The sequence below is a fragment of the Alligator sinensis genome, unplaced genomic scaffold (assembly GCF_000455745.1).
Source record: "Alligator sinensis unplaced genomic scaffold, ASM45574v1 scaffold673_1, whole genome shotgun sequence".
NCBI lineage: Eukaryota > Metazoa > Chordata > Crocodylia > Alligatoridae > Alligator > Alligator sinensis.
Genome location: NW_005842829.1, coordinates 586065 through 610380, shown reverse-complemented (window position 1 = coordinate 610380; position 24316 = coordinate 586065). Strand labels below are relative to the sequence as shown.

General features: G+C 49.9%; 1 protein-coding gene across 1 annotated transcript in view; it reads right to left on the bottom strand.

The window, feature by feature from the left end:
- The window catches only part of LOC102373761 (unconventional myosin-X-like), a 178577-nt gene that overhangs the window by 52375 nt on the left and 101886 nt on the right, over nucleotides 1-24316 (bottom strand). Inside the window, exons 23-28 of the mRNA XM_025191530.1 lie at nucleotides 21964-22070; nucleotides 16116-16421; nucleotides 13264-13303; nucleotides 11777-12571; nucleotides 9220-9343; nucleotides 3034-3277 (exon numbers count right to left, since the gene is read on the bottom strand). Of these exons, the coding sequence (XP_025047315.1) occupies nucleotides 3034-3277; nucleotides 9220-9343; nucleotides 11777-12571; nucleotides 13264-13303; nucleotides 16116-16421; nucleotides 21964-22070 (1616 nt within the window). The remainder of the gene's footprint in view (nucleotides 1-3033; nucleotides 3278-9219; nucleotides 9344-11776; nucleotides 12572-13263; nucleotides 13304-16115; nucleotides 16422-21963; nucleotides 22071-24316) is intronic.

The following is a 24316-nucleotide window of genomic DNA, read 5'->3' as shown; positions in this document are numbered from 1 at the left end:
GGGACTAGGGTGCAATCGCCGTCTGCAGGGGTCCCTTCCCCTGCGGCCAATGGTGTGGCTTTCTCCTGGGGGTTTTCTAACCCCCCTTCTTTGGCCTTCCTGCTCTGCAGGCGAGTCACCGCATGAACAGTGCAGGGCTTTGGCTCTTGGGTCTGTTCCCACCTCCAGAGCTGGGATTCCTGCCCCATAAGATCCCGTCCCACCAGGATGGGGACTGGAGTCCCTTCCAGTACCCCCATTTCCAGGTACGTTGCACAATCGTTCCACATAACGGGGGCACGGACTACTGGTACTGTCAGAGGTGGGGGCCCCACTCCTTGAATAGTGAGGGTTTTCCCCAGGATTATGTCTGCGGGCGACACAAGGTTGGAATTGATTAATGTCACACTGGACCCCATGTCCAGTTCCCCCACAAGGGTCCTCTCATCTATCGTTATCATGGTCCAGTGGGGGGCCATTACCTCCTCTGAGTTCGTGATCCTCTAGCAACAGACCCTCCCCTCAGAGTGGCTCCAGCCATCCCCCTCACTGCTCATGGCTGTTGCATGCCTGACGGGCCTGAGTTTAGGGTTTAGCTTTGGGCAGTTGGGCTTGATGTGGTCTGGCTCCCCGCAGTTATAGCACCCCCTCTTTTCCAAATTGGGTGGTCTGTCCGAATCTGGGGCCGCCTTGCTCTGCAGGAGGTGGCCCTCTTTCCCCTTTTTGACCTGGGCCTCCCTTCCCCCCTCTTTGGAACCCTTTTTGCTCCTTCCCAGAGTAGGGAGGCTTCTCACGGTTTAGCAACAGTCGGTCTGCAATTTCTGCGGCCTCCTGAACATTTTTGGGGTCCCTGTCCCTGACCAGGGTCTTAACCTCTCTCGGACACCAAAAATAGAATTGTTCCAGCACCATGAGATAGCGTGCCTTTTCCAAAGTGTCAACCTTGGCTTCGGCTAACCATTTAATGTATGTGTCGTCCAACAGGACCCCATAATCAGTCAATGACTTGCCTGGTTGTGGGCGCATATTCCGGAATTTCTTCCGAAAATACTCTGGTCCTAACTGGAACCTTTTAGACACTGCAGCTTTGAAGGCATTATAGTCATCAGCTGCGTCTGAGGGCAGGCTGTTCAGGACCACCGCCATGTCGCCCTCTACCAGCGCAGACAGGTACATCATGATCTTTTCCTCCGGCACCTTACACTGTTGGGCTTGCCTTTCGAAGTTGCTTAGGAACACCGCAGGATCATCTCCCTCTTGGTAGCGAGCAAAGGCGGAGATGTCCAGTTTGAGCTGTTCCCTGGACGCTTGCAGAGGGTTCGCGTTTCCCCCGTTGGTCTGCAGACGGAGCTAAGCCTCCAGTTTTTTCTGCTCGTGCTGCATCCTTTGTGCCTCCAACCGGGCTTCCCTCTCCAACCTCCTCTCTTCCAGCTCCAGCCTTTTCAATGCCAGCTGCTCCTTCTCGCGCTGGGCCTCCAGCTGTCGTTGTTCCCTCTTTTCTTCCCACTCCATCCTCCTCTGTTCCAGCTCCATCCTTTTCAGCTCTATCTCGTGGAGTCTCTGCCGCTCCCTCTCGGAGGGTGATCTCCCGGCAGCCTCTGGGCTTGGCGAGCGGGTAGGTGTTCCTGGGTCGAGCTCAGGACTTGATGAGCGTGAAGCTCACACTGGTCCTGACTCGCCGGTACACAAGAGTTTAATCAGCTCATCCTTCTTTAGCCTTCCCGTCGCGTGAAGGCCTCTCTCTTTTGCCAGTTCTTTCAGTTCGGGCACAGTCATCCGGACATACTCGTCCGCCATCCTGACTCTCTACCCTATCCAGTCGACCCAATGCCAAATTAGAAATTGTTTGCTCAAGGGATTTCAGTGACTCTATTCCTTTTCCCAAATGATGCCTCAAATACAGCAGGGTATTCAGATCCCACCACTGCCACCACGTGTGGCAGGCCAGTAGGGGGCGCTCCTGCGTTGAGCCGCCCACCTCCCTGTGCCTGACCACCGTCCAGGCTCCGAGTGCCTCCCTGGGGTGCCTCCCGTCCGGCCAACCCCTTCCCTGGAGCACACCCGCTAGCCTGGGGTTCCCGCTGCCACCATCCAAGGCTCTGGACTCAATTCTGGCTCTGCGCACCTTGGATAGTCCAATAGGTACTAGACCCAATATAAGCACTTGGGGCACTTCCCAAGTCAGGGGCTGATTAGGGAAGCCTCCCTTAGTCCGCAGACCTAAGGGGCCTCCTCGGCATAACTTAGACCCACCCCTCAATAAGTCTCCCACACCGGTCACAAAGGAGAACTTTATTGATTACAGGGGGTAGGGCGGAAACAGTGTAAAAGGTAGAGCAATATCAGAGGAATATCAGTGGAATCCCATAGAGCAAACCAGGGTGGCTGAGGTAGCCGTTTAAACATGCATCTGAATTACTGTAAGCTAAATATCTAATCGGATCTCGAGTAGCTTAACTCACTCGCATCATCCAGAGGTGGTTGGAGTTTTCCTCTGGATGCAGGTCACTCTTGAAGCATGCGGTGATGAGGGAGAGCCAGTTTCAGATTCACCTGGGTGACCGCATGGCTAATGGTTGCCTTCTTCCTGGCCCGGGCCCTTAAATAACCTCTCTGACCTCAGCAGCCCGGTCCAATCGAAGCTGCCAATGCTGGCCACAAGCCGACCAATCTACCAAGCATCCCTGGCTACCTGGGCCTGCGCGCAGGGCCGGGCTTTTCCCCCCTGCCCAGGTGACCAGAGCATCCACCTCCCAGGCACCAGGCTTTTGTCATGTAGACCAGGGAGGGAGATCCCCGCCCTGAGGGATTCAACAGCAGCCTCTCAGGCTGGCAGAGAGAGAGGTCTCTGGAGAGGGGCACCGACGGTGGCATTTCTGCCACAGGGATAACATTCCACCCTGATGCTAATGCAGCAATTGGTCCGACTGAGTGGAGAGGCAAGACCACCTAACCAGGAACCTCTGGTTTTTAGTCCTGGCAGGAGCACTGGCTCAAAATCCCCAGCCAAAATCCCCAGCTATGGATTCTGACAAGTTCACTTGTCTCACTTACTTTGCCCTTCTGATGTCGATTGTCCCCTTCAGCTTCTCCTCACTGTCATTTTCAAAGTACATCAGCTTGGATTCTCGAAGCACAAACCAACGGCGTTTCCAGTTACGGCGTGACAGGGTTGACATGCCTCCCCCTTTCTTATAGAGCCAGCCAGACTTCAGGGCCTCTTGCTTGGTTCGGAACCACATGAAAGCCTCGTTCTTTAGAACGCACCAGCGTCGCCTCCATGGATTCATCAGACCTCCTGCAAAAGGAGAAAGTACACGATGCTGTGAATCTTGCCAGCTCGTCCATTTCCTTAGCCTACTCCTTGTGGGGATGCCTTTTCAATTCAGCTCTCAGCTGCATGTAGTGGGAACAGAAGGCTGAGGGACAGAACCAAGACTAGTATTCAGTGTGTACAGGGAAAGAACAGAACTCATCTATGAACCAAACACAATGGGCAGAAATTATTTTATTAGAACTTGGTTGCAGGGATAGAGAGTACACTGCTCAGCTATGCAGATGACAAAACTAAATAGTACAGAAGACAGGAATAAAATCGAGTGGGATCTGGATAAATTGGAGAACTGAAGAGAAGAAAACAATTAAATACAGCAAAAACAAGTGTAAGCTGCTATAAACTGGAAAGAGAAAACAAATGCATGGCCTTTAACTCCCTGCAGGGTTGTTCCAAAGAGGACGGAGCTGGGCTGTTCTCAGTGGGGGCAGATGACAGGACAAGGAGCAATGGGCTCAAGTTGCAGCAAGGGAAGTTGAGGTTGGATATTAAGAAAAACTCTCTCAAGAGGACGGTAGTGAAGCACTGGTACAGGTTATCCAGAGAGGTTGTGGAATCTGCATCCTTGGAGGTTTTTAAGGCTTGGCTAGACAAAGCCCAGGCTGGGATGATCTAGTTTGGGATGGTCCTGCTTTGAGCAGGGGGTGGGGCTAGATGACCCCCCAAGGTCCCTAATTTTCTATGATTCTATGAAAAGCAGGATGGGAAATAACTGGCTGGGCAGTAGCAGTGCCAAGAAGGATTTGGGAACTATAATGAATCACAAACTCAACAATGTGATGCTGTCAGAAGAAAAGCAAATGTACTCTTGAGCTGCATTAACAGAAGTGTTGCATGCATTGTAAGAAGAATGCAGTGAAAATAGAGGTAAGCAAAAAGGTGATAAGAGGCTGGCATGAAAGGTTAAGAGACTAAGCACACTAAACCAGTTTAGTTTGAAAACATGAGCTTCAGAAGGAGAGGACATAAAAGAGTTTTCAAATATTTAAAAGGTTGCCATAAAAAGATGGAGAAACATTTTTCTTCCTTGCCACAGGGAGCAGGACACGTGGCAATGAGTTTAATATGCAGCAAAGCAGGTTTAGATTAAATTTCACGAAAAACTTCCCTTATGAAAGAAAAGTAGGACAACGGATCAGGCTGCCTGGAGGCGCTGTGAAATCCTTCCTGGAGGCTTTCAGGAAGAGGCCGAACAAGTATTTTGTCTGGGACGGTTTAGGAGCAGCAAACTGCAATCATGTGACAGTTTGGACTAGATGATCCTCCGAGTCCTTCCCTACCCTATGGGAATCTATACACATGCTCCAGGGTGTGTGGGGACATGTTGATTAAAACTCCTTGGTTGTGGGTATTAACCCCTTAAATTAACACCTGCAGCATCTCATGTATTCACGGTCCCGTGTTTCAAAATGGTGCTGGGGGCACTTTCACTAAAGCTTGTTTGACACACTTTAGTTAAAGCACCCCCTCTGCTATTTTGAGGCATGGAGACACTGAATACACATGACAGGTCGAACTGCAAGACCGTTTCAGGTTGGACATAAGGAAGAATTTCTTTACTGTCCGAGCCGCCAACGTCTGGAACAGCTTGCCATCGGAGGTGGTTCAAGCACCTACATTGAACACCTTCAAGAATAAATTGGATGCTTATCTTGCTGGGATCCTATGATCCCAGCTGACTTCCTGCCCTTCGGGCGGGGGGGCTGGACTCAATGATCTTCCGAGGTCCCTTCCAGCCCTAATGTCTATGAAATCTATGACAGTGAGGGTACTGAAGCATTCCCATTTCTTATTTGAACACATTGGAGCAGGCGTCCTGCACATGCACAGGCTCCCTGTGATTCTAGGTTCACTCCTGTTTTGTTGTGTTTTAAAAGTTGCTGAATTTGTTGCATCTTATTTCCTGATTCGCAGTTTCTCTGAAGTTCCAAGATGCTATGAAAAATATGCACCCCGGAGTTTTTATGGTCTGCTGGAAACCAGGAGCATTGCAAGGCTGGAGAATGAAAACAGGCCTCACTGAATCATAGGGAGCTGTAGAGAAGTCAGGCTGGAAGAAACCTCAGGAGATCATCTCGTTCAACTCCCTGCCTGAGGCAGGATCATCGTGACATTTCCAGTTTAAAGACTGGATGAGATCTGCCAAAAAACAGAATATGACTAACCCACAGAACCTTCTGCAGTTTCTCCATCAGTGCATGATGCCACCATTCATTTGGGCATTCCCACAGAGTAAAATCTTCCTCAGATTCACTGCTTTCCCAAGTATGGCTCCTCACTGTGAAAGTACAGACAACTTTTTTTGTTCCTAGATATATGCACATACACTTGATCATATTATAATACATGTTGTTTGAACTGGCCCCAACTCAGAAAGTGATCCAGATCATTCTGCATGATTACCTTGTCCTCATCATTATCTACCTTCCTGCCAGTCTGTGTGTCAGTCACAAGTTTTAATTAGCCATGGTTAAAATACTTCCAGGTCATTGATGAAAATGCTGAATTACATCTGCTCTTGTATCATGCAAGCTTTATATAGTACTATTTTTTAAAATCAGAATGTTGCCAAACACTGATAAAACACACACAGTCACGTTTACTGGTTATCCTGATAATCTCTCACCAGTGAAGGAAATCACATGATGTGATTCTTTTTCCAACAAACATGCTGAACTGTCACTGATCTTATTCCCAGCCTTGAATTCTTAGGATTAGTTGAATCCTATATCAGTTTTTCCTTTTCCCCTTTTTTCACCAAGGCAGGTGTCTATCATTATTTGGGGCATTCTGCTTGCCTTTTTAAAACAGTGATAAAATTAATGCTCTTCTAGAACTTACCCATATTTCAAGATTTATTTAAAAATTAGCACTCATTAGGCCACAGACCTCCTTAAATAATTTTAGCCAATTCTGCTGAGCATAGGCACCAACTCCATGGGTGCTCCTGGGCTCAAGCACCCACCAAAAAAAATTAGCAGGTGCTCAGCACCCACAAGCCATATTGCATGAGCCAGGTTGAAGTCATGCACTGCCTCCTCTGGGCATGCACAGACGTTGGTGCAGGAACACACACACAAAAAAAGCACCCACCGGCAAAGACCAAAGTTGGTGCCTATGTTTCTGAGACTCCCAAGTATAAATTATCTACTTAAACATCCTCTCCTACTGCCAATGGGCTGGAAAGTAGCTAATCATTCCCAGATAACAGGAGTACATCATCCTGAATCTGAACTGATCACAACTGTCTTTTCTGCATCATTAGCAACAATTTTGAATGTGTTCGGTGATGGCAACCTGCAGATTCACACCATGGCAACAGCATTATAGGATCATAGAATCATAGAAGTCGGGTCGGAAGGGACCTTGTAGATCTTCAAGTCCGACCCCCTGCCTGGGCAGGAGGAAACTGGGGTCAAATGCCCCCAGCCAGGTAGGCATCAAGCCGCTTCTTAAAGACCCCCAGGGTAGAAGCCAGCACCACTTCCCGTGGAAGTCGGTTCCAGATCCTAGCCACCCTGACTGTGAAGCAGTTCCTACGGATGTCTAATCTAAACCTACTCTCCAACAACTTGTGGCCATTATTCCTTGAATACTCAGGCATTCTCAGGATTAGTTTTCACTCCACACTTCATAAATCATAATTTTTTGTTAGGTTTTTAGTGCTGCTGAACACTGAGCAGAGGTTTTTTGTTTCTTTGTAGAGCGAATACAGTCAAGAGACAACCTGGCTATATGCAAGAGTTTATAACGTCTTCTTGGCCTTTCTTAACACTGAATTTTAACAACCACCACGTTGCCTGCTGAGCTTGACTGGTAGGTCTCTGAGGTCCCTCAGATTTTATTTTTTACTTATCTAATAACATTGAGAGATTTTTACCACCTCACTGTTCTCTATTTTCTATAGTTCATGACTAAATATCCTAACACTACTGGTCCTGTAAACCTTTTACCATGAAGAAAAACTGGTAGCCTTCAGAATGATATATTTCAGCCAAACCACAACAGCTTGTTTGGGAGGAAAATAAAAGCAGCATCTCTACAGTCCCAACACTTTCTCCCTGCAAAACTTCAAATCCATGCAATAAATAGTAGTGGTGCTAGACTCCTTTTAAAAACACTCTTGCAACCATTTGTGAAAGTATTAGGCAGCCTAAGTACAGTGGCCACTGCCACTCCCTCCATACCACAATCTGGAGCAGAGAAGGTAAACCAAACTCTCTTCTTTACTGTCATCGTCCAGGAGCAAAAGGGCAGTTGATAAATTTGAAAGGCAGAACATGTAAACCTGACAAAAGGATTCTCCCTTCCATACCTGAGCTGCCTGTGCACTCCACTGTTACACACGCTGCTGAGGGAGCCAAGGAGGGAGAGGGGTTCAAAACCTCTTACGGAAAACAACCTCCAGTTGGGCTCAGGCACTCATTTCCCTGAGACTCCTCAGAAAATCACTGCTGCTGAAGCAACAGATTGTAGGGATGACAACAACCATGAGCAAGCCTAGGATTTTGAAAAAGGGGGTGCAGATGGGTAGGGATGCATTGTCACGTATAACACAACACGTATTTTTCTCCACGTACAAAGAAACTAGAAGCTTTACTAATATGATGCTAGGGCTATATTATTCAGTTCAAGACTGAAGCAAAAACAAATAATCACATACTTGGAATTGTATAAAAATACAGAAAACTAGGAAAAAAGTAAAGCAAAAGATGCTGTTTCCTCTGGTCCTATTGTCATTCAAATTACATGTACATCTCTTTCAGATTCCTAAAAAACATTCTAGCCTTCTTGAGACTCTTAACAGTGGATCCAGTACTTCGTTGGAAGTTATTTCCAGATGTGAGTTGATGTTCACCTGAGTAAATGTTTCCACTCCTGAGTTCCTGTTTTTAGCTAAAGTTAAAAACAGTATGCAGGGCTCTGAAGTAGGGGCTACATTACCAGGAGCAGCCAATAGACAGCAAAATTGCAGAATGAAGCCTTGACTGATTAGTGGAACAACAACACAAAGAGAGAGTTGTTAGCACCTGTGGAATGAAGAGTGTAAAAAGAATCAGATAGATTATGAGCCACAAAATCAAGTGACTCCCTCACTGCTGCCTGAACAGAAATGCTGCTGCCACGCCAGGCAGTTAGTTTTAAACTTCGGGTGGGGCAACAGTCAAAGAGGGATGCAAATGCACTGCTGCAACCTGGATCTGCCCCTGACAACAACCTCCAATGATGCAGAATAAAAGATTCAAATCCAAAAGGGAACAAGCCCTTCCGCTTCAATGCACCTCTTTCACCGCCCCCCCCCTGTACAGGGATAAGGAATACAATTCCCTGCTGGGCAGGTTATTATTCTACAGTCTCCCACCAAGGGGCTTCCTGTTCCTTCCTCCATGGTGGCTGATAACTGGGTAAACTGGACCCATGACTTAGAAGGACTTCTGCTATGGGAAGTCTTACCTCTTGCAGGAGGAAGCAACATGGATGTGAACTTGCCTTTCCCAATATGTCCTAGGACTGGGCTCTGTCCCCAGCGCTAGGAAACCCTCCTTCCTCCCCAGCTGCATCTCCTGTGAGGCCACCCAGGAATCCTAGAGCTTCTCCAGCCCTCTCACAATCCACCCAACTATTTCTGCATTTTCTCCTTTCCCCCAAATACTGCTGTAGATCAGCACTGCTCCTACAGGAGGTGAAAACCTCCCCATGATGAGGTGGTCTGAAAGGGTTTCCCCAGCCTGAGGCATCCATGCTAGCCCTCTCCACATCTCTCTTCTACAAAAGATTTTTTTTTCTTTGCTGGTTTGGAGAGAGTAAACAGAGAGAAAGCAAGTAAACAAGAGAGACAGGAAAGGGGCAGAGGGAGATGGCAGATGGTACAGAGAAAAACACTCCCATGCTTTTATGGCTTTTACCCTTCATGTAGAGATAGCTGTGAAAGTAGGGTGGTCCTGAGCCATTGAAGATGGTGATTCGGCCATTGCAAAATTCTTCATCTGTGTCTATGTAAACATCCACTTCCTCCTCACTGTCCAGAAACTAAATGGAAAGGGGGGGGGGGGGGGGGATGAGAACACAACTAAGATGCACAAATCACAGAACCAGGACATGTTTAACTCAAGCTATTAGCCCCGCCATATCCCTTTCACAGAAGGCAAACAAAATTAAAATAGGGTCTTGACAGCTCACCAAACCCAGCAGTTCCAAAAGCCAATTATATCAGATGGCAATGAGTTCTCATATGGGAAGGGAGGGAGACATTCTGTAGTAAATATGCCTGAAAAACTCATCACAGTGATGACTCCTGCTCTGTGGCACAAACCAACATCCAACCATGAGGGCTGGAAAGAAACTCTCCTTTGGCTGGTCCAGCCCAGAGCTCCTCCCAACCCTCTCCCGAGTCTGTGCGCTCTCAGGCAAGGTGCTTCGTAATAGGGTGACAATATTGGCTACTGTCCACAGCATGATGCTGGATTGGAAGGAGCACTAGTCTGATCCAGTAGCGAGATTCCTACAGCTCTTAAATGTTTTCTGTTCACTTAGGCTACATTTATTCTAAGGCCAAGGCCCTCTGACAAGGATGTTAAAAACTGGACAGGATTCAGGTAAGAGCCACTGACATGTGTTTTTTAGCCTCCTATCCAGAGCCCTGAATGACTGCTGCAAGTCTTGCTCTTCCCTTGCTTTGAACTACCCTCAATCCGAGGTGGCTGCTTTAACTGCTAACTCCCACCCGTCCCCTCCACCACCCTGATGACTGTGTCCCGGCATTAGCAGAGGCAGCCATATTTCCCCCGAGTCTGTGCGCAGACAGGCAGGTGCCCACAGGGTTCTGTGCTGTATTGGACCGATACCAAGAAACAGCCGCACAGCATTTCTGCAAAGGTCTGTGCTCAGCGCCCTGAGCTGGAACACCCTCATGCCTACTCCCCAACCCCCAATTCCTTTTTGTGCCCTCTGGCTTGAGAGGGCTTCCCTTCGGCTGACCAAGAGTGTGATACCCTGCGGTCCGCGTCCCCACGCTGCTTGCTCTCCCTCTCCTCGTTCACTCAGACTTTCTCCTCATCTCTTTCCTATCTCATTCACACTTTCTCTCTTCCCCACTCTCCAAATCAGGTATTGCTGCCTCTCCATCTCTGCTGCTGCTGTTCTGATCCTGCTGCTCGAGCCTGAGAAGGTTAGTTATCAGACTGGCCAGGGTCTTTCCTCCTGCTAGCTGGGGACTGGAACAACTGGAATCCTCATGCCCAGGGGCTGCTGGACTTCGGCGTCCAGGTCTCTCGTTGGTGTCTTAAAACGGATGTTAGAAATTGCTCAGGACCGAGTAAGACACGTGGGAATGATCCAAGGGATAGAATAATTTGTCTGCCATGGAAAGGCCTCACCAAGGAGAGAGGCAACTTGCTCATGTAAGTAGCTGCATGAAGAGAAGATCCACATGCAACCTCCAGTGGCTGGAGGCTGACATTAAAGAAATTCAAACTGGAAACCCAGGGAACTTTTCAACAGTCATCACAATTAGTCACTAGAACCGAAGAGTGAAGGGCTAGTAAGTTAATCCTCTAGCAAACACTGGATATCTTTCTAACGGATACACAGTAGTTCATTCAACCTCAAGTCACTGGTCCCTGCAGTTGCTGATCTGTGGTAGTTTTATGGCGTGCATTACCACAGCAACTGAACAACTCATGCTCTAGGGTTTATTCCCACAACGTATCTGGGAGGGAGGGAAGTTATAGCCCCATCGCTCAGGGACCTGCCCAAGGGCATGTAAACATCTATGGCCCAGCTGGGAACTGCACCAGGGTTTTGCCAGGTCCCAGAGCTGCGTTTACTCCCTGCGGTTCCCCTGCTGAAAACCATGGGCGTTCTGGGGCCTGTGCTGGGCAGGTCAGCCCAGTCTCTTCTGGTCGCAGCCACTGTTTCTCTGCCCACATTGGGTGACAGGAGAAGTCATGAAGGAGGATTTTCTCATCAGACTTCTACTCTGAGCCCAATGGCTCAAGCAAAGACAACTGGATTCTTCAGCCCCGCGTCTCCCTCTGGGGAGGACCTGGACTGCTCCTGTGCACTCTCTCCATGACGGGACCACTGACACTACATGGATGCTAGTCACGCTGCTTCCAGCACTACTGGAAGGCACTCTGATACTATGGGGTGGAGAAGTGTGTAAACACTGCAGAGAAATCCACTGTCCACTGTGCATCTGCAATACACGACAGCCTCATCATCTCTGGGTTTCGGTTAATTCCCTGTTGCCCATACCTCACCTTCTCTCCCCTAATGCCCATCATCAATGTCCCAGCTCTAGAACTGGCCAGGGAATATGGGAAAAGAGAGTATTATATGCAGGTAATGGCACTCCAACCCAGAGAGCCAGAGAACTGGCTCAGGCTGATATTACTGTAGGCACAGAGGTGACAAATGCCAGCAAAGCAATACTGACTCTTAGTGAAATACAAAGATTCTCACCGAGTCCAGGCTGCCACGGTTTGAGCCCATGCTGGTCCCATGGGAAGCCCTCAAGACATCTTCACCATTCAGGGGCTCAGCAGAAGTGCTGCCTGCATCTCCAAAGCCATCAAACTCCTCGTGGTCATAGTCAGACTCCACATCTGGGGGTAAGCTGTAGACAGGCTCTCCCACCTCCCCACTGTTGCTCCTCAGTGTTTCTGAGATGGTGTTATAAACACTTTCGGCAGTGTCTGATAGGGCACTGTGCTCCTCAGGGCTTCCTGACCTCTCCAGAGGCAGACCAAGAGCATTCCTCATCTCCACCTCCTTTTGTAGCAGAAATGTCCGACTCATGCCTCTGTCTTCCTCAGAACATGTCTCGCTGGCTCTGGAGCTGTGCTCATCCTGTCCAACCAGGCCAGGGACAGGTGGTCCCTCGTCATCAGCATGAAAGCCTTCATCAACCTCCTCCTCAGCCAGGGGCGCCACAAGGCTGCAGTCCATGCTGAGGGTTCCTTCGTTGGAGAGTGTGCGCTCCAGGCCCTGCACACTTTCATCCAGGTTTCCAAAGTCCAGCAGCTCCAAGAATTCTTGAGCGACCCTGGATGCCTCCTTTTCCAGCCGCTGGATCTCCTCCTCTCGCTGCCGGCTGATCTCGTTCCTGGTGTTTTCACAGATGATGGACATGTGATCTGCCTTCTGCTGCTGTTGCAGCTTCTCAATCTCCTTCTCCAGCCTCAGGATTTCCTCCATCTGACATCTCTCCTCCTCCTCCAGTGGGGTCTCCTCCTCCTGGGCCCTTTCTACCTCCACCTGAAAGAAATGATGTCAATACCCAATCTAAGAGCAGGTCTACAAGGGGCTGCAGGCCTGAGTCCTCCAATTCTTCCTCCCCACAGGTCAGGTCTCTTCCCTTCCCCCTCTGCAAAAAGCCACCGCATGCATCCTCTCTCTCCCTTCCCTATCTTGGGCATCAGCACATGGAAAACTATCAAATCTGTATCCATCTCCTTTTTTCCAGCCATCTGCTTCCTTTCTGCATCTGTTTGTTCACTTGAGAATTTGTCTTGCAGCTATTTATATTCCAGCATGAACAGAGATAGCCAAAGTTTGGATAGAAGCACTCTGATTCCTCCTTCCCTTTTCAGACTCTGGGACACACCTAATTGCCTTTCCCCTCATGTGTGTGGCAGGCAGAGCCCCAAAATTCCTCTCTCACCATTTGTGTGTTGGGACTTGAGGATTTCCAAAGGCAACTCAGGAGAGATTTGAGGATTTACCTCTTCCGGGACTGAAGATGCTGTTACAAGTGTCAGGTCTCTGGGAGGATATTTGTGTGCAATCACAGCCTCACTACACAAACCTAGTGCCTGTGGTTGAGCCAAGTAGCTCCAAACTTCTCAGCTGTCCTTCATTGTCCCTGGCAGTGAAGGAGACCAGAGGCCCCCGAGTTGCTGCAGACTGCTACAGGAGACGCACAGAAGGAATAAAGCAGTTCAACTTACCTGAGCTACCTGGAGGACAGCATTCAGTTGCTCCTTTTCTCTGTTCAAAAGAAGACAGGACAGTCAGACAGATCCAACCCTCTTGGGTGATGCACCGGAAATTATGCAGACACCTCATCTTTCCATGGGTAAGGTGGAAGCAAGGGTGCCATTACATGGATGGCCAAAGACACTTTCCAGTTTAGCTAAGGCACCAAACTCCTCTAAGGTTGCTATGATATTTCCTGCCACAATGTAAACTTCCCCTCCACCATTATTGTGGAGTAAATCAGGAAACTGGAGTGGCGGAGAAAGGACAACAGTAACAGTGGCAGGAAGGCAGGGTCACTTGGGCTTACCATGGAGTTAGGCCAAAGCCCCAAGACCAATCAAAGGGGAGGCTGCCCATCCATCTCGAGGGTCATTGGCTCAGAACCCACATGCACAACTGACAGGTTTGAGGAAAACTTAAAAAAGAATCAGCAGAACAATTGCAATGCTGTATCTGCACTTCCTCTCTGCTCTGCATTTAACATAGCCATGCTGTGTCACACGCAGAACCTGTGTCATGTCTGCTTACTACATGCCTGAGCCTTGGACCTTCCCACCAGAGATCTAAATGCATCTTACACCTTCCATAACCTCTCAGTAGCATCTGAACCCTTGCTCGATAATAGAAGGGTGGCAAAGGGCACAGAACTATTCATACCAGTGGACAGAAAAATCATGATACCCCAGGTTCCCACCCCAGTGCATCTTCACTCAAGCCAAGAGGCACTTTACGAAGAACGAGCAGTCACCACCATGCATCTGTGGCATGCTGAATAAGATGACAGGGCACAGCACACATCAGGCTGATAAAATATGGAGGGGTTTTAGCAGTCTGCCCATAGCAAGCTCTACTGAGCTTAACACAAGCAGGCAACGGTGACATTCAATAGCTTATAATTTAGTGCAACCCAAGCAAGCTTACAGGAAGGCAGCAAGACACCCCCTGACCTCACGGCTTTTTCTTCATCCCAGATTCTTAGTTCCAGCCACAAACCGTGCAGATGTTAAAGTTCTTAAAATAAGGAAGTCACGCAATGTTTAGCACGGAAGGTATTAGGTAGCTGACCTACAAAGCATAGGCTGGGCAGGGCAGCGAGTCAAAAATTGTCCATGGGCCTCTCAGTGTGAGGAGCATCAGCATTTGACAACAGCTCTGAAAATCCCCACAAGAGCCTCTGGCCCATCAGTGACCCTGCAGCCCCAATGAACTCAGTCCAGAATCATCAGCATGGCTCCTCCTTCCCCACTGGGAGAAGTCTGTCATGCACTGTCTCTGCTCTAAGGCCAGAGATGAGCAGGTATAATCAAAGAAATGAGAAGAATCCAGCCACTGCGGGAGAGGGCATGCCATGGCCTTATGCCCCTGAGAAGGATTCAAGTGAGAGAGGCCTTTTTAGGGCAACCGCTAAAAGACTAGACAGCTCTTCCTATGCGGGCTGGGTGGGGGTGCTGTGCTTAGCTGGAAGGGTCCTTATCTGAGATCACACTACCAGCATTTGACAGAAAAGCAACTGCCTCAAACCACATATTGGCCAGACCTGGTCAAACTTGGCCCGGGTGACCAGGCTATTGAGGAACAGTGGTGCTCAGTGAAATGGGCCCAATGTTTGCTGAAGTGGACAAGTTTCAGATCTGAGTTGCTGTCTTGCTGGCTTCAGGAGACTCACTCTTAGTCCCAGGAGCTACCTGCTTCCTGTGTCCACTAAGAAGGCAGGCAACAAGTTTCCCTGTTCTAGGTATTTTATCTGACCCCTTGCCATGCTGCAACTGCCAAGACCCAACTGCAAATCGCAATGTGTGACAAGGACCTTTACAGAACAAGGAGCAATGGTCTCAAGTTGCAGCATGGGAAATTTAGATTGGATATTAGGAAGAACTTTACCACTAGGAGGGTGGTAAAGCATTGGAACAGGCTACCCAGAGAGGTGGTGGTGTCTCCATCCTTGGAGGTTTTTAAGACTCAACTAGACAAAGCTTTGGCTGGGATGATGTAGTTGAGGCTGGTCTTGCTTTGAGCAGGGGGTTGGACTAAATGACCTTCTGAGATCCCTTCCAATCTTCAGTTTTCTATAATTCTATGACCTGGAATGAGGGCCACAAAATAATTTTTCATGCAGGAAATTTCAAATGTGGTGTGATTCAGTCTTTAAGTGTCAATATCTGTTCCTACAACTTTAGGGATCTTTTTTTAATTACCAATGTAAATAGTTTTCAATAATAAACATGAGGGGCATCCAAGCTGTGTAAAATGTAGGCAAGTCAAGCACTAAAACTGAGCAGTACCCCTTGACATGGCAATGCCAAGGGGCCAGGTGTCTTGCTACTTAAACATTGCTCCATACCTGTACATTTTCTATCGGGCCCTGGCACTCCCCAGAACCCAAAGAGCACATGACCCATAGTAGCCACACCGGTAAGCTGTCTGTCTCATTCAAAAACCTGCTGTACTGGGCAAATCAATGTTCCATGAGTCTGCTACTCTGTGTCAGTCAACATCAGCTCCTGGTGCTAGAGATCATGAACAAGGACTCTCTGCATCCCCAGGACGGCAAGAGGAACATGAACTTCCTCCCTTCCATAAATATATTACAAAGAGGAAAAACACCAGGAGGCCTACCTCTCCCAAGGGAAGATGAATGTTCCATTTCCCCCACAGCTTCTCCACACCTGCACCCAATTCCAACCCTGCCCTATGCAGACCTGCACATGCAGTTACCAGAATGAGACTCATGCAATTGTTTCCCCACAGCCTGAGAGCAATACTGTCACGCCAAGCCCCACCCATGTGCCTCAAAAGAGTCATGCAGGAGACCATCGTGTACCTTTCTTTTTCCTCTTCCTCCTCCTGTTTCCTTTTAAGCTCCTCCTCTTCTTGCCATTGTCTTTCCTCTTCCTCCCTTCTGATCCGTTCTTCCTCTTCTTGCCGTCTTCTCTCCTCCACCTCCTGTTTTCGTCTCTGTTCCTGCTGCAGCAGGTGCCGATGGAGGCTGCGAGCCAGTTGGCCACGCCAGTGCTTCTGCAGGACAATAGCAGAGGCCTTCAGTCGCTGGAGAGCCTTCTTCCAGAAATGAGCACGGTAGTTCTTCTGGATGATCACGACACTGGCTAGCACCTTCCGATACTTCTTCCTAAGAGCAAAACCAAGCAGTTTCTGTGATGTAAGTTATTTCCGTGGCTGCAACTTGTTAGGGCAGTGGGGAATTCTCCATTGCTGGAGATTTTTTTTTCCATCAACACAAGGTGTTTTCTTCTAAAAACAATACTTTGGTTCAAAAATAAATCAATGCAGGCAAATCCTACAGCCCATATTATACAGGAGACTGCAAGGGAAGACCACAACGATCCTTGCCAGAATCACTGTCTAAGAAAGGCTAGAGTGGCAGCAGCCTAGCAGACCTGCTTGCCCTTCCCCATGTGCTCCTGGAACCTCTATAAGAAAAATACCCCTTGCACCTACTACACTGGGCTTTGGACCACCTTCAAACTACACTCAGGCCTCAAGACAGTTCATCTGGCATTAGCATGAACCTCTGTGCCTGCACTGTGCTGGCCACAATGAGGCCAGGTATCCACAAGTAGCAGCTGGGACCAGAATACTTTAGACATCACTAATTTTCCATCAATATCAGGCCAAGAGGCAGAAACACGGTGGAGAGGAGAGGAAGAGTGTGACAGAGTAGGAGGTTCAAAGGAGTAGTACCTGGGCTGTCCCATCTCCCCCTCACCCTGCAGTGGGGTGCAAACAGCCTCTGCTAGAACATGAGAACTGGGTCAAACCAAAGGCCCATCTACCCCAGCAGCCTGTCACCAACAGTGGCAGGTAGCAGATGCTTTAGAACAGGGTCAACAACCTTTTGCCACCACAGGTCAGAGCTTGTGACCTAGCACCTGCCAAACTGCCTGTGTTCACCTTCCTCTGCAGGGAGGGTAAGCACAGAGAGCAGCAGAGAGGGCTGTGAAGGGGCACTGCCAGGGGCATGGGAAGCCTCAGAGCAGCTGTGAGCCAACCGATCTGACATGCTGGCCTGGGACAGGCTGGACTTGCACAGATTTGGCCCATGGCCCACAGGTTGCCAACACCTACTTTAGAGGAACAGTATAAGAAACATGGTAGAGAGATCCAGCCCCTGTCCTACCCTCCCAGACACCAGCAGCAGGTTACAGATGGCCTGTTGTAGTTAATACTCCCTGATGAACCTGTCCATTATAACTGCGTCTACTACCCTTTTGAGTCCAGTTATACTCTTGGCCTCCACAATATCCTGTAGCAGTGAGTCCTACATGTAAATTAAGTCCTGTGTAACAATGTACTTGATCTTGTTTGTTGTAAACCTGCCTAATGATAACTTTATGGGGTGTCCCCTAGTTCATGTATGATCCATAAATAACAGTCCCTATTCACATTTGCTACACTGTTTGTGTTGCTACAGACTTTTAGCAGCATTTTTCCAAGGTAAGGAGATGCAGCCTTTTTAGTCTCTCTCTGAGTACAAACCTATTTCATATCCCAGAGCATCCTGGCTCACCTCTGCTGCATCTGTTCTAGTATGCCCTTTCTGAGATGGGGTGACCAAACCAGTAGACAGGACAAGACGCGACTGCACCATTGACCATGCATGGCTGTGCCCTGCCGCCCATGACCTCCACAGCATGTCCTTCCACTGTGGAGCATGCTGCTCCACTGCATTGGCACTTACTCTGTTGCAGCAGGGTTGGGGATCAGCACTGAGGGTAAGTGCAGGCAGCTGGCTGCTCCACAGGTGGAGACTTGCAGCCAGCAGCATACAGGCTAGACTGCAAAGTGAGGCCCACACTGGCAAAAGGTTTCTGGCCTCTTTTACAGTATTCTCCACAATGACTTCAAAAGCTCTTTCCTGAGCAGCAAGTGCTAAGTCAGAGCCCACCAATGCGTGTGCATCATTAGGGAATGAGAACAGGAGCCAAATCTCCATTCCATGAGATCTGTCTGCAACTCTTCCCAGTTCAGATCTGGATTTGACTGCCCACAATAATTCTGTAGCATCAGCAGACTTTGCTGCCTCACTCTTCACTCACTTTCCTGAATCACTTATGAATATGTTGAACAGCACAGGTCCCTGCATAGACCTCTGGGGGACCCCACTGCTTACCCTCCTCCATTGTGAAAAATGATCATTTGGTTCGACCCTACAAGACAAACTAGGGCAATTAGTGCCAGATAGGGAGGACAAGGCTGAGCTCTTCAATGAGCTTTGTGCTTCTGTATTCCTGAACACAGCTCAAGACAAATCTCCCATTTGGATCACAGAGAGGCACAAAAGAGACAATAGTCCACGGACTGTTAGCGACGACTTGGTGAAGAGGCACTTGGAGGGGCTGGATGTGTTTAAGTCAGCAGGCCTGGATATCCAAGAGTGCTGAAGGAATTAGCCAATGTCATAGCAGAGCAACTGACACAGCTGTTTGAGCGCTCGTGGTGCTCAGGTCAGGTCCCAGAGGACTGGAAAAGGGCCAATGTGGTCCCTATTTTCAGGAAGGGGAGGAAGGAGGATCTGGGTAACTTTAGACTGGTTAGTCTCACCTCTATCCTTGGGAAAACCTTTGAAAAAAATTTTAAGGATCACATTTGTGGGAGTCCAGCAGGAAAAATAAATGCTGAAGGGCAACCAGCATGGATTCACAGCAGGTAGATCCTGTCTGACTAACCTTGTTTCTTTTTATGACCAGGTTACAAAATGCTTAGACATAGGAGTTGAGGTAGATGTCATTTACTTGGATTTTAAGAAGGCCTTCAATACAGTATCTCATCCTATTTTCATACATAAACCGAGCGGCTGTGACATAGATGATTACATGGTCAAGTGGGTGGCAAATTAGCTTAGGGATCACACCCAGAGTGGTGGTGGATGGGTCAGTATCGACCTGAAAAGATGTGGGCAGTGGAGTCCCACAAGGCTTGGTCCTTGGACCTGTGCTGTTCAATGTCTTCATCAGTGACTTGGATGAGGGCATGGAGAGTACTCTGTCCAAATTTGCAGATGACACCAAATTATGGGGTAAAGTCAAGACACAAGAGGGCAGGGAATGAATCCAGGCAGATCTGGACAGGTTGGACAAGTGGGCAGAACACAACATGATGCAGTTCAACAAAGACATGTGTAGTGTCCTGCACCTAGGGAAAAGGAATCACCAACACACTTACAGGCTGGGGGATGACCTTCTCAGCATCACAGCAATGGTAAGGGTCATTGTTGGCACCAAGATGAACAAGAGTTGCCAATGTGACAAAGTGATCAGTAAAGCTAACCACACTTTATCATGCATTAGCAGGTGCATAACGAACAGGTCCAGGGAGGTGATACTTCCCCTCTAAGTAGCATTGGTCAGGCCGCAGTTGGAGCACTGCATCCAATTTTGCGTGCCACACTTAAAGAGGGATGTGGACAACCTCAAGAGGTTCCAAAGGGGGGCTCCTCATATGGTTAGAGGCCTGCAGGAAAAGCCCTACAAGGAGAGATTGAAGGTCCTGGATCTCTTCAGCCTCCACAAGAGAAGGCTGAGGGGTGATCTTGTGGCCACCTACAAATTCTTTGGGGGGTCATGGGGATTAGCAGAGGGTCCTGATTCTACATTCAGAATTCAGTTATGCTCCTCTGCTGAAGCTGCCCGTGTCCAGCTACACAGTGGCTGCACCTCCAAGAAGCAGAGAGCTCACCTGGGACAGAGTGTGTCTCATTGCCGCAGAACCACAGAGCCCTGCAGGACACAGCGCAGCTGACAGCCCCAGCTCCAGAGGAGCCCTGCAGGGCTAGTGGCAGCTCCAGATATGTCAGTGGCAAAGTGGAAGGTGTGACTGGGTGCCACATAGGGAGCAGCTGTGCAAACAAACGGGGCCATCTGCACAGGGTTGATTTCTGGATGCAGACATGACACGTCAGTGACCACTCCAGTGTGCTCGGCTCAGGAGGAGAGAGCGGAGCAAAAGCAGAGCCAGTGCTGGTACCTCCCACCCCTCCAGGCCTCTCCATCAGAACCGGAGAACAAGCCCCTGGAGGCAGTATAGGCAGAGGCTAGTAAAATCCTGTCAATTGGGCACATCCTCCTTCATAGCCACCTTACTACACGGGGCCCTGATTAATTCATGCACCTGTGAAGCCCTAACAGGAACAGCTAGTGCTTGAGGCAGTATATGGCAGCGCAGGACAGTTACAGCCCATGCTGAACTCCCCTCTATCAAAGCCTCTAGTGCAGACAGCGCAACAGGGAAATCCTCTCCGAAAACCCTCTCAGCTTCACACACTTCCTCATTTCCTGCTTGCTCCCTCCCCACCCCCCCCACAATGCCCATTTGCTACCAGCTGCTCTAGGCAGATTTTCCTTCTGGCTCATGAAATACGACTTGATCTAAAGACTAACCTGGCAGAGAACATGTGGGACGAGGTACCCAGTTATATGGAGATGGGAGTGATACTGGACTTACTGCCCACAACAACATTACTGCAGTATGGTCTTGTCTCGCTCTCCCAGGAAGTCACAGGAAGGACATTCCAGCTCGCTGTTGATACTGCTGCTTACAACCTAGTTTTACTTTATGTGATAACTCCCTTCCGTCCAAACTACCTGGCAGCTTCTGATTATTACTATGGATGCAATGCCTGTGGCATTCCTTGCCCACTAACGATATAAAAGCAAAGCAAGACAAGGTTCCTGGCACAAGGAACTTAAGTCAAATGCACAGCATCAACACAGCCAGTGAAAGCATTCACACAGAGGGAGAAAGGGGAAGCACTGAGGCAGCATCTCCCTTGGAGCTATACACTGGCACCCCCTTTAGCACAGCATTCCTGGTGTGGCAGCAGCTGCACCAACAGCAGCATCATGCTTTGCACAGGGACTGCAAAACTGCCCTGCCCAAACAGAATAAGTTGTGTGAGTGTACCTGCATCTCCCTGAGGGGCTCCTGCGTGCCCTGCTCTCTTGGGTGGATCAGGCCTTTCCACGTCCATGTCCCTGACTGGCAGAAGCTTGTGGTGTGCACCTGGCCTAAGAAGGCCTCTGTCTCAGCAAGCCATGCATGTTACCATCCACAGAGAGTCTGCTGGTGCATGAACTGCCAGAGGCAGCAGAGGGGTGGGTCTCCTGCAAGTGGTTTTTAACCTTACCACAGTTGGGGGAGCAGTGAAACACGGAGCTGCTGGGACGAGGTTGCTAGTGAAAAGCAAGTCAGAAGGAGCAAGTTCTGAGGACTGACCTTAAAAGACAGGGAGGCCAAGAGACTGGTGATTCAAGGCAGAACAGGGCAAGGGACTGAGGGGATGCGCAGGGAGTGCTGGGGGCCTAGCGGGCATGAGTGGGAGAAGTGAGTGCAAAAAAACTCAGATGCAGGCAGGTCAGAGACAGGGAGAGCCACCGCAGGGGGGATGGAGGCAGAGGAAGAGGCAGGGCTCCTATGCAAAGATCTGGGAAATGCAGCATACAGCACGAAGTGGGGAGCAGGTGCAAAGCGGGTGGTGGGGAGAGAGGGCCTGGGGAGATGACAAAGGCTCTAGGAGAAACAACACTGAAGAAGGGCTGGCCCTGAGCTAGCCAGAGAGCAGAGGGGGTGGATGCCAAGGGGGTGCCCTAAGCTAGCCAGAGGGCAGAGGGGGTGGGCTGAGGACCCCCGGCAAATGAGCAGCTCTCAGCACTGACCTTGCCATGTAGCCCAAGATGTGGGCTCGGATGACAACAGCCGCTTTCCTCAACTCCTCTTCCCGGTCCTTCTCCAGCTTCTGTTCAAGAGCTTCCTTCAGGAAAACCTGACGCCACAGGGAGGAGTTTCAATAAACACAAAGAGAGGAAAGAAGTCAGTCCCGGGAGAGGAGAGCAGGAGGTCTTGCTCCCTGTGACAGCAGAGCGTTCCTTTTACGCTGCTGCCCAGGATCTCTGCTCCCGGCTGCAGCCACTCCAGAGTTCCCCTCCCCCTGCCCCACTGGGTGCTCGTCCTGGTACCACAAGCAAGTCGTGCTGGGACATGAGCCAAACTCGCTGCCAGCCCCTGCCTGCTTCCACTCTGGCCAGATGAGCAGAGCAGGGAGGGGAATGTGAGGAAGGAGGAGGAGGAGGAGAAGAGTTTGCATTAACCCTTTTCCATCTGGTAACTTCTCTGCCACACAGATCTGCTCTCTCATTGCAGCAGCCACCAGATACAAGCTTGTGACTAAATATAAAGGAATTGTGCCACATTTCAGGGGCCAGGGGCAGTATTCCCAGGCCCCTGAAAACAGCTGGAATTCTGGCAAGGGACAGGAATGGAAAAGTCAGAGAAACATGCCAGGCCCCTGCCCTCCCTACCAAGCATTCCCTGGCCAGGCCAGAGCAGCTCCTGCACTGAGAAACCAAGGGATGGGATGGGGCACTCCCTGTGGAGCAGGCTTAGCTGGGAGTGAGCTGCATCCCTGTGAAGGGGTTTCTTCACCAGGCCCAGGCTGCTCCAGAGGTATTTGTCCTAACAGTGAATCGCAGCTGGCTCTTCTCTAGCATCTCCCACTGAAGGGCCTCAAAGTGTTTGGCAATCTGGGAACCATGAGCATTGGCTAAGAAGGCAGTGTCGGGTACCCACATTTTAAGAGGAACAAAGGAGGGACAGAGACAAAGGGTCCATCTGCACTGCAGCCTGTGCAGACTACCTGACCAGTGACCGGCTCACCCTCGGTAGCTCGGTGCTGCTGACAGAGCTGGCTGGGTTTTGCAGGCTGTCCTTGATTCTGCACTGCTGTGGCCATAGGAGCTAGCATAGATCTCCCCTGAGATGCAGACATGGGCTGCAGTGCAGGCAAACCCTGTGCCCTAGGGTGACCACCTGTCTCTTATTGGGTGGGACAGTCCCAATGGGACAGCCCCAAAGGGAACATCAAGTCCCGGTCCCGGACTCAATGACTCCGGAGCTGCACTTGTCCTGGATTCCCAGTATCATGTGCAAGGATTTGGGTTTTCCATTCATCGCAGAAAAACATGGGAAACTGCAGGTTTCCCCTTATGGGCTGGCAGCATTCCTGGAAGCATCCCTGCTGCTATGCACAATCCTGGGGAGGGGACATGGGGGGCACATGCTCCCCCAGACTTGTGCACAGGGCAGGGGCAGGCTGCCCACTGTGGGTTCGGGGATCCCCGCCCTGCTGCCCTCGCCCCAGGGCCTGTGCAGCCCAGTGGGCAGGAGCCGGCATGGAAGGGCACAGAGGCTCGGTGTTGCTGCCACTGGTGAGGCTGCACTGCCATGGTGAGGCACCCCCTGCTTACCCAGCAGCAGCAGGGCAAGGAGCCCCATGCCTGCAGTGGGCAGTCCACATCCTCTCCCACCCCCACAGGCTCAGCTTGGCTCTCCTCCAGCCATTGGGGGGGTGGGGAGAGGCGGGCTTGTGTCCTGCCTTTCCGTTTTTAAAAAGTAGTCTCCCTACTGTGCCATGATGTTGTCACTGCCCTAACGCAACATGGCAAGGGGCACATCATGGGCAGAGGCATACCTTGACCATCTGCTGGCGAACTGCACTTCCCCCTCCATCGCCAGGGTTTGTCATTGGCTCCACGCTCCCAAATCAGGAGCTGCTTTTCCCTTTAGACCTGGGCTCTGTCATGGACAGTGCAGAAGCCAACAGACCCACACAACAAGCAGCAGAGAGGGAGCACATGGCTGGGGCAGAAGAGCTGAGCCCAAGATTCAACAGCTTCAGCCCACTGTCTCCACCGTCCAGCAAGAGCATCCCATTCTGTGATGCTTTGGCAAGGCTTGCAGGGCATGCACAAGAGCAGTAAAGCACTAAAAATCCTGCACCAGGCCCTTCAGGCACGTGCTGGGGCCAGGGAGATCCATTTCCAAGAGGGGTGCTTATTTTGAGAGCATGATCCCCAGAGGGAGGCTGGGTGGGTAAATGCTCTCGCTGCAGTGATGGCCTCTGGGCTTCCTATCCAACAAGTGACAGAAAAAGTTTTGCATGAGTTCAGACTACAGGCAAAGAATCCCCATGGCAGGAAAGCAGCAAGAAAATCATCTGTTTGCCTGCAATGA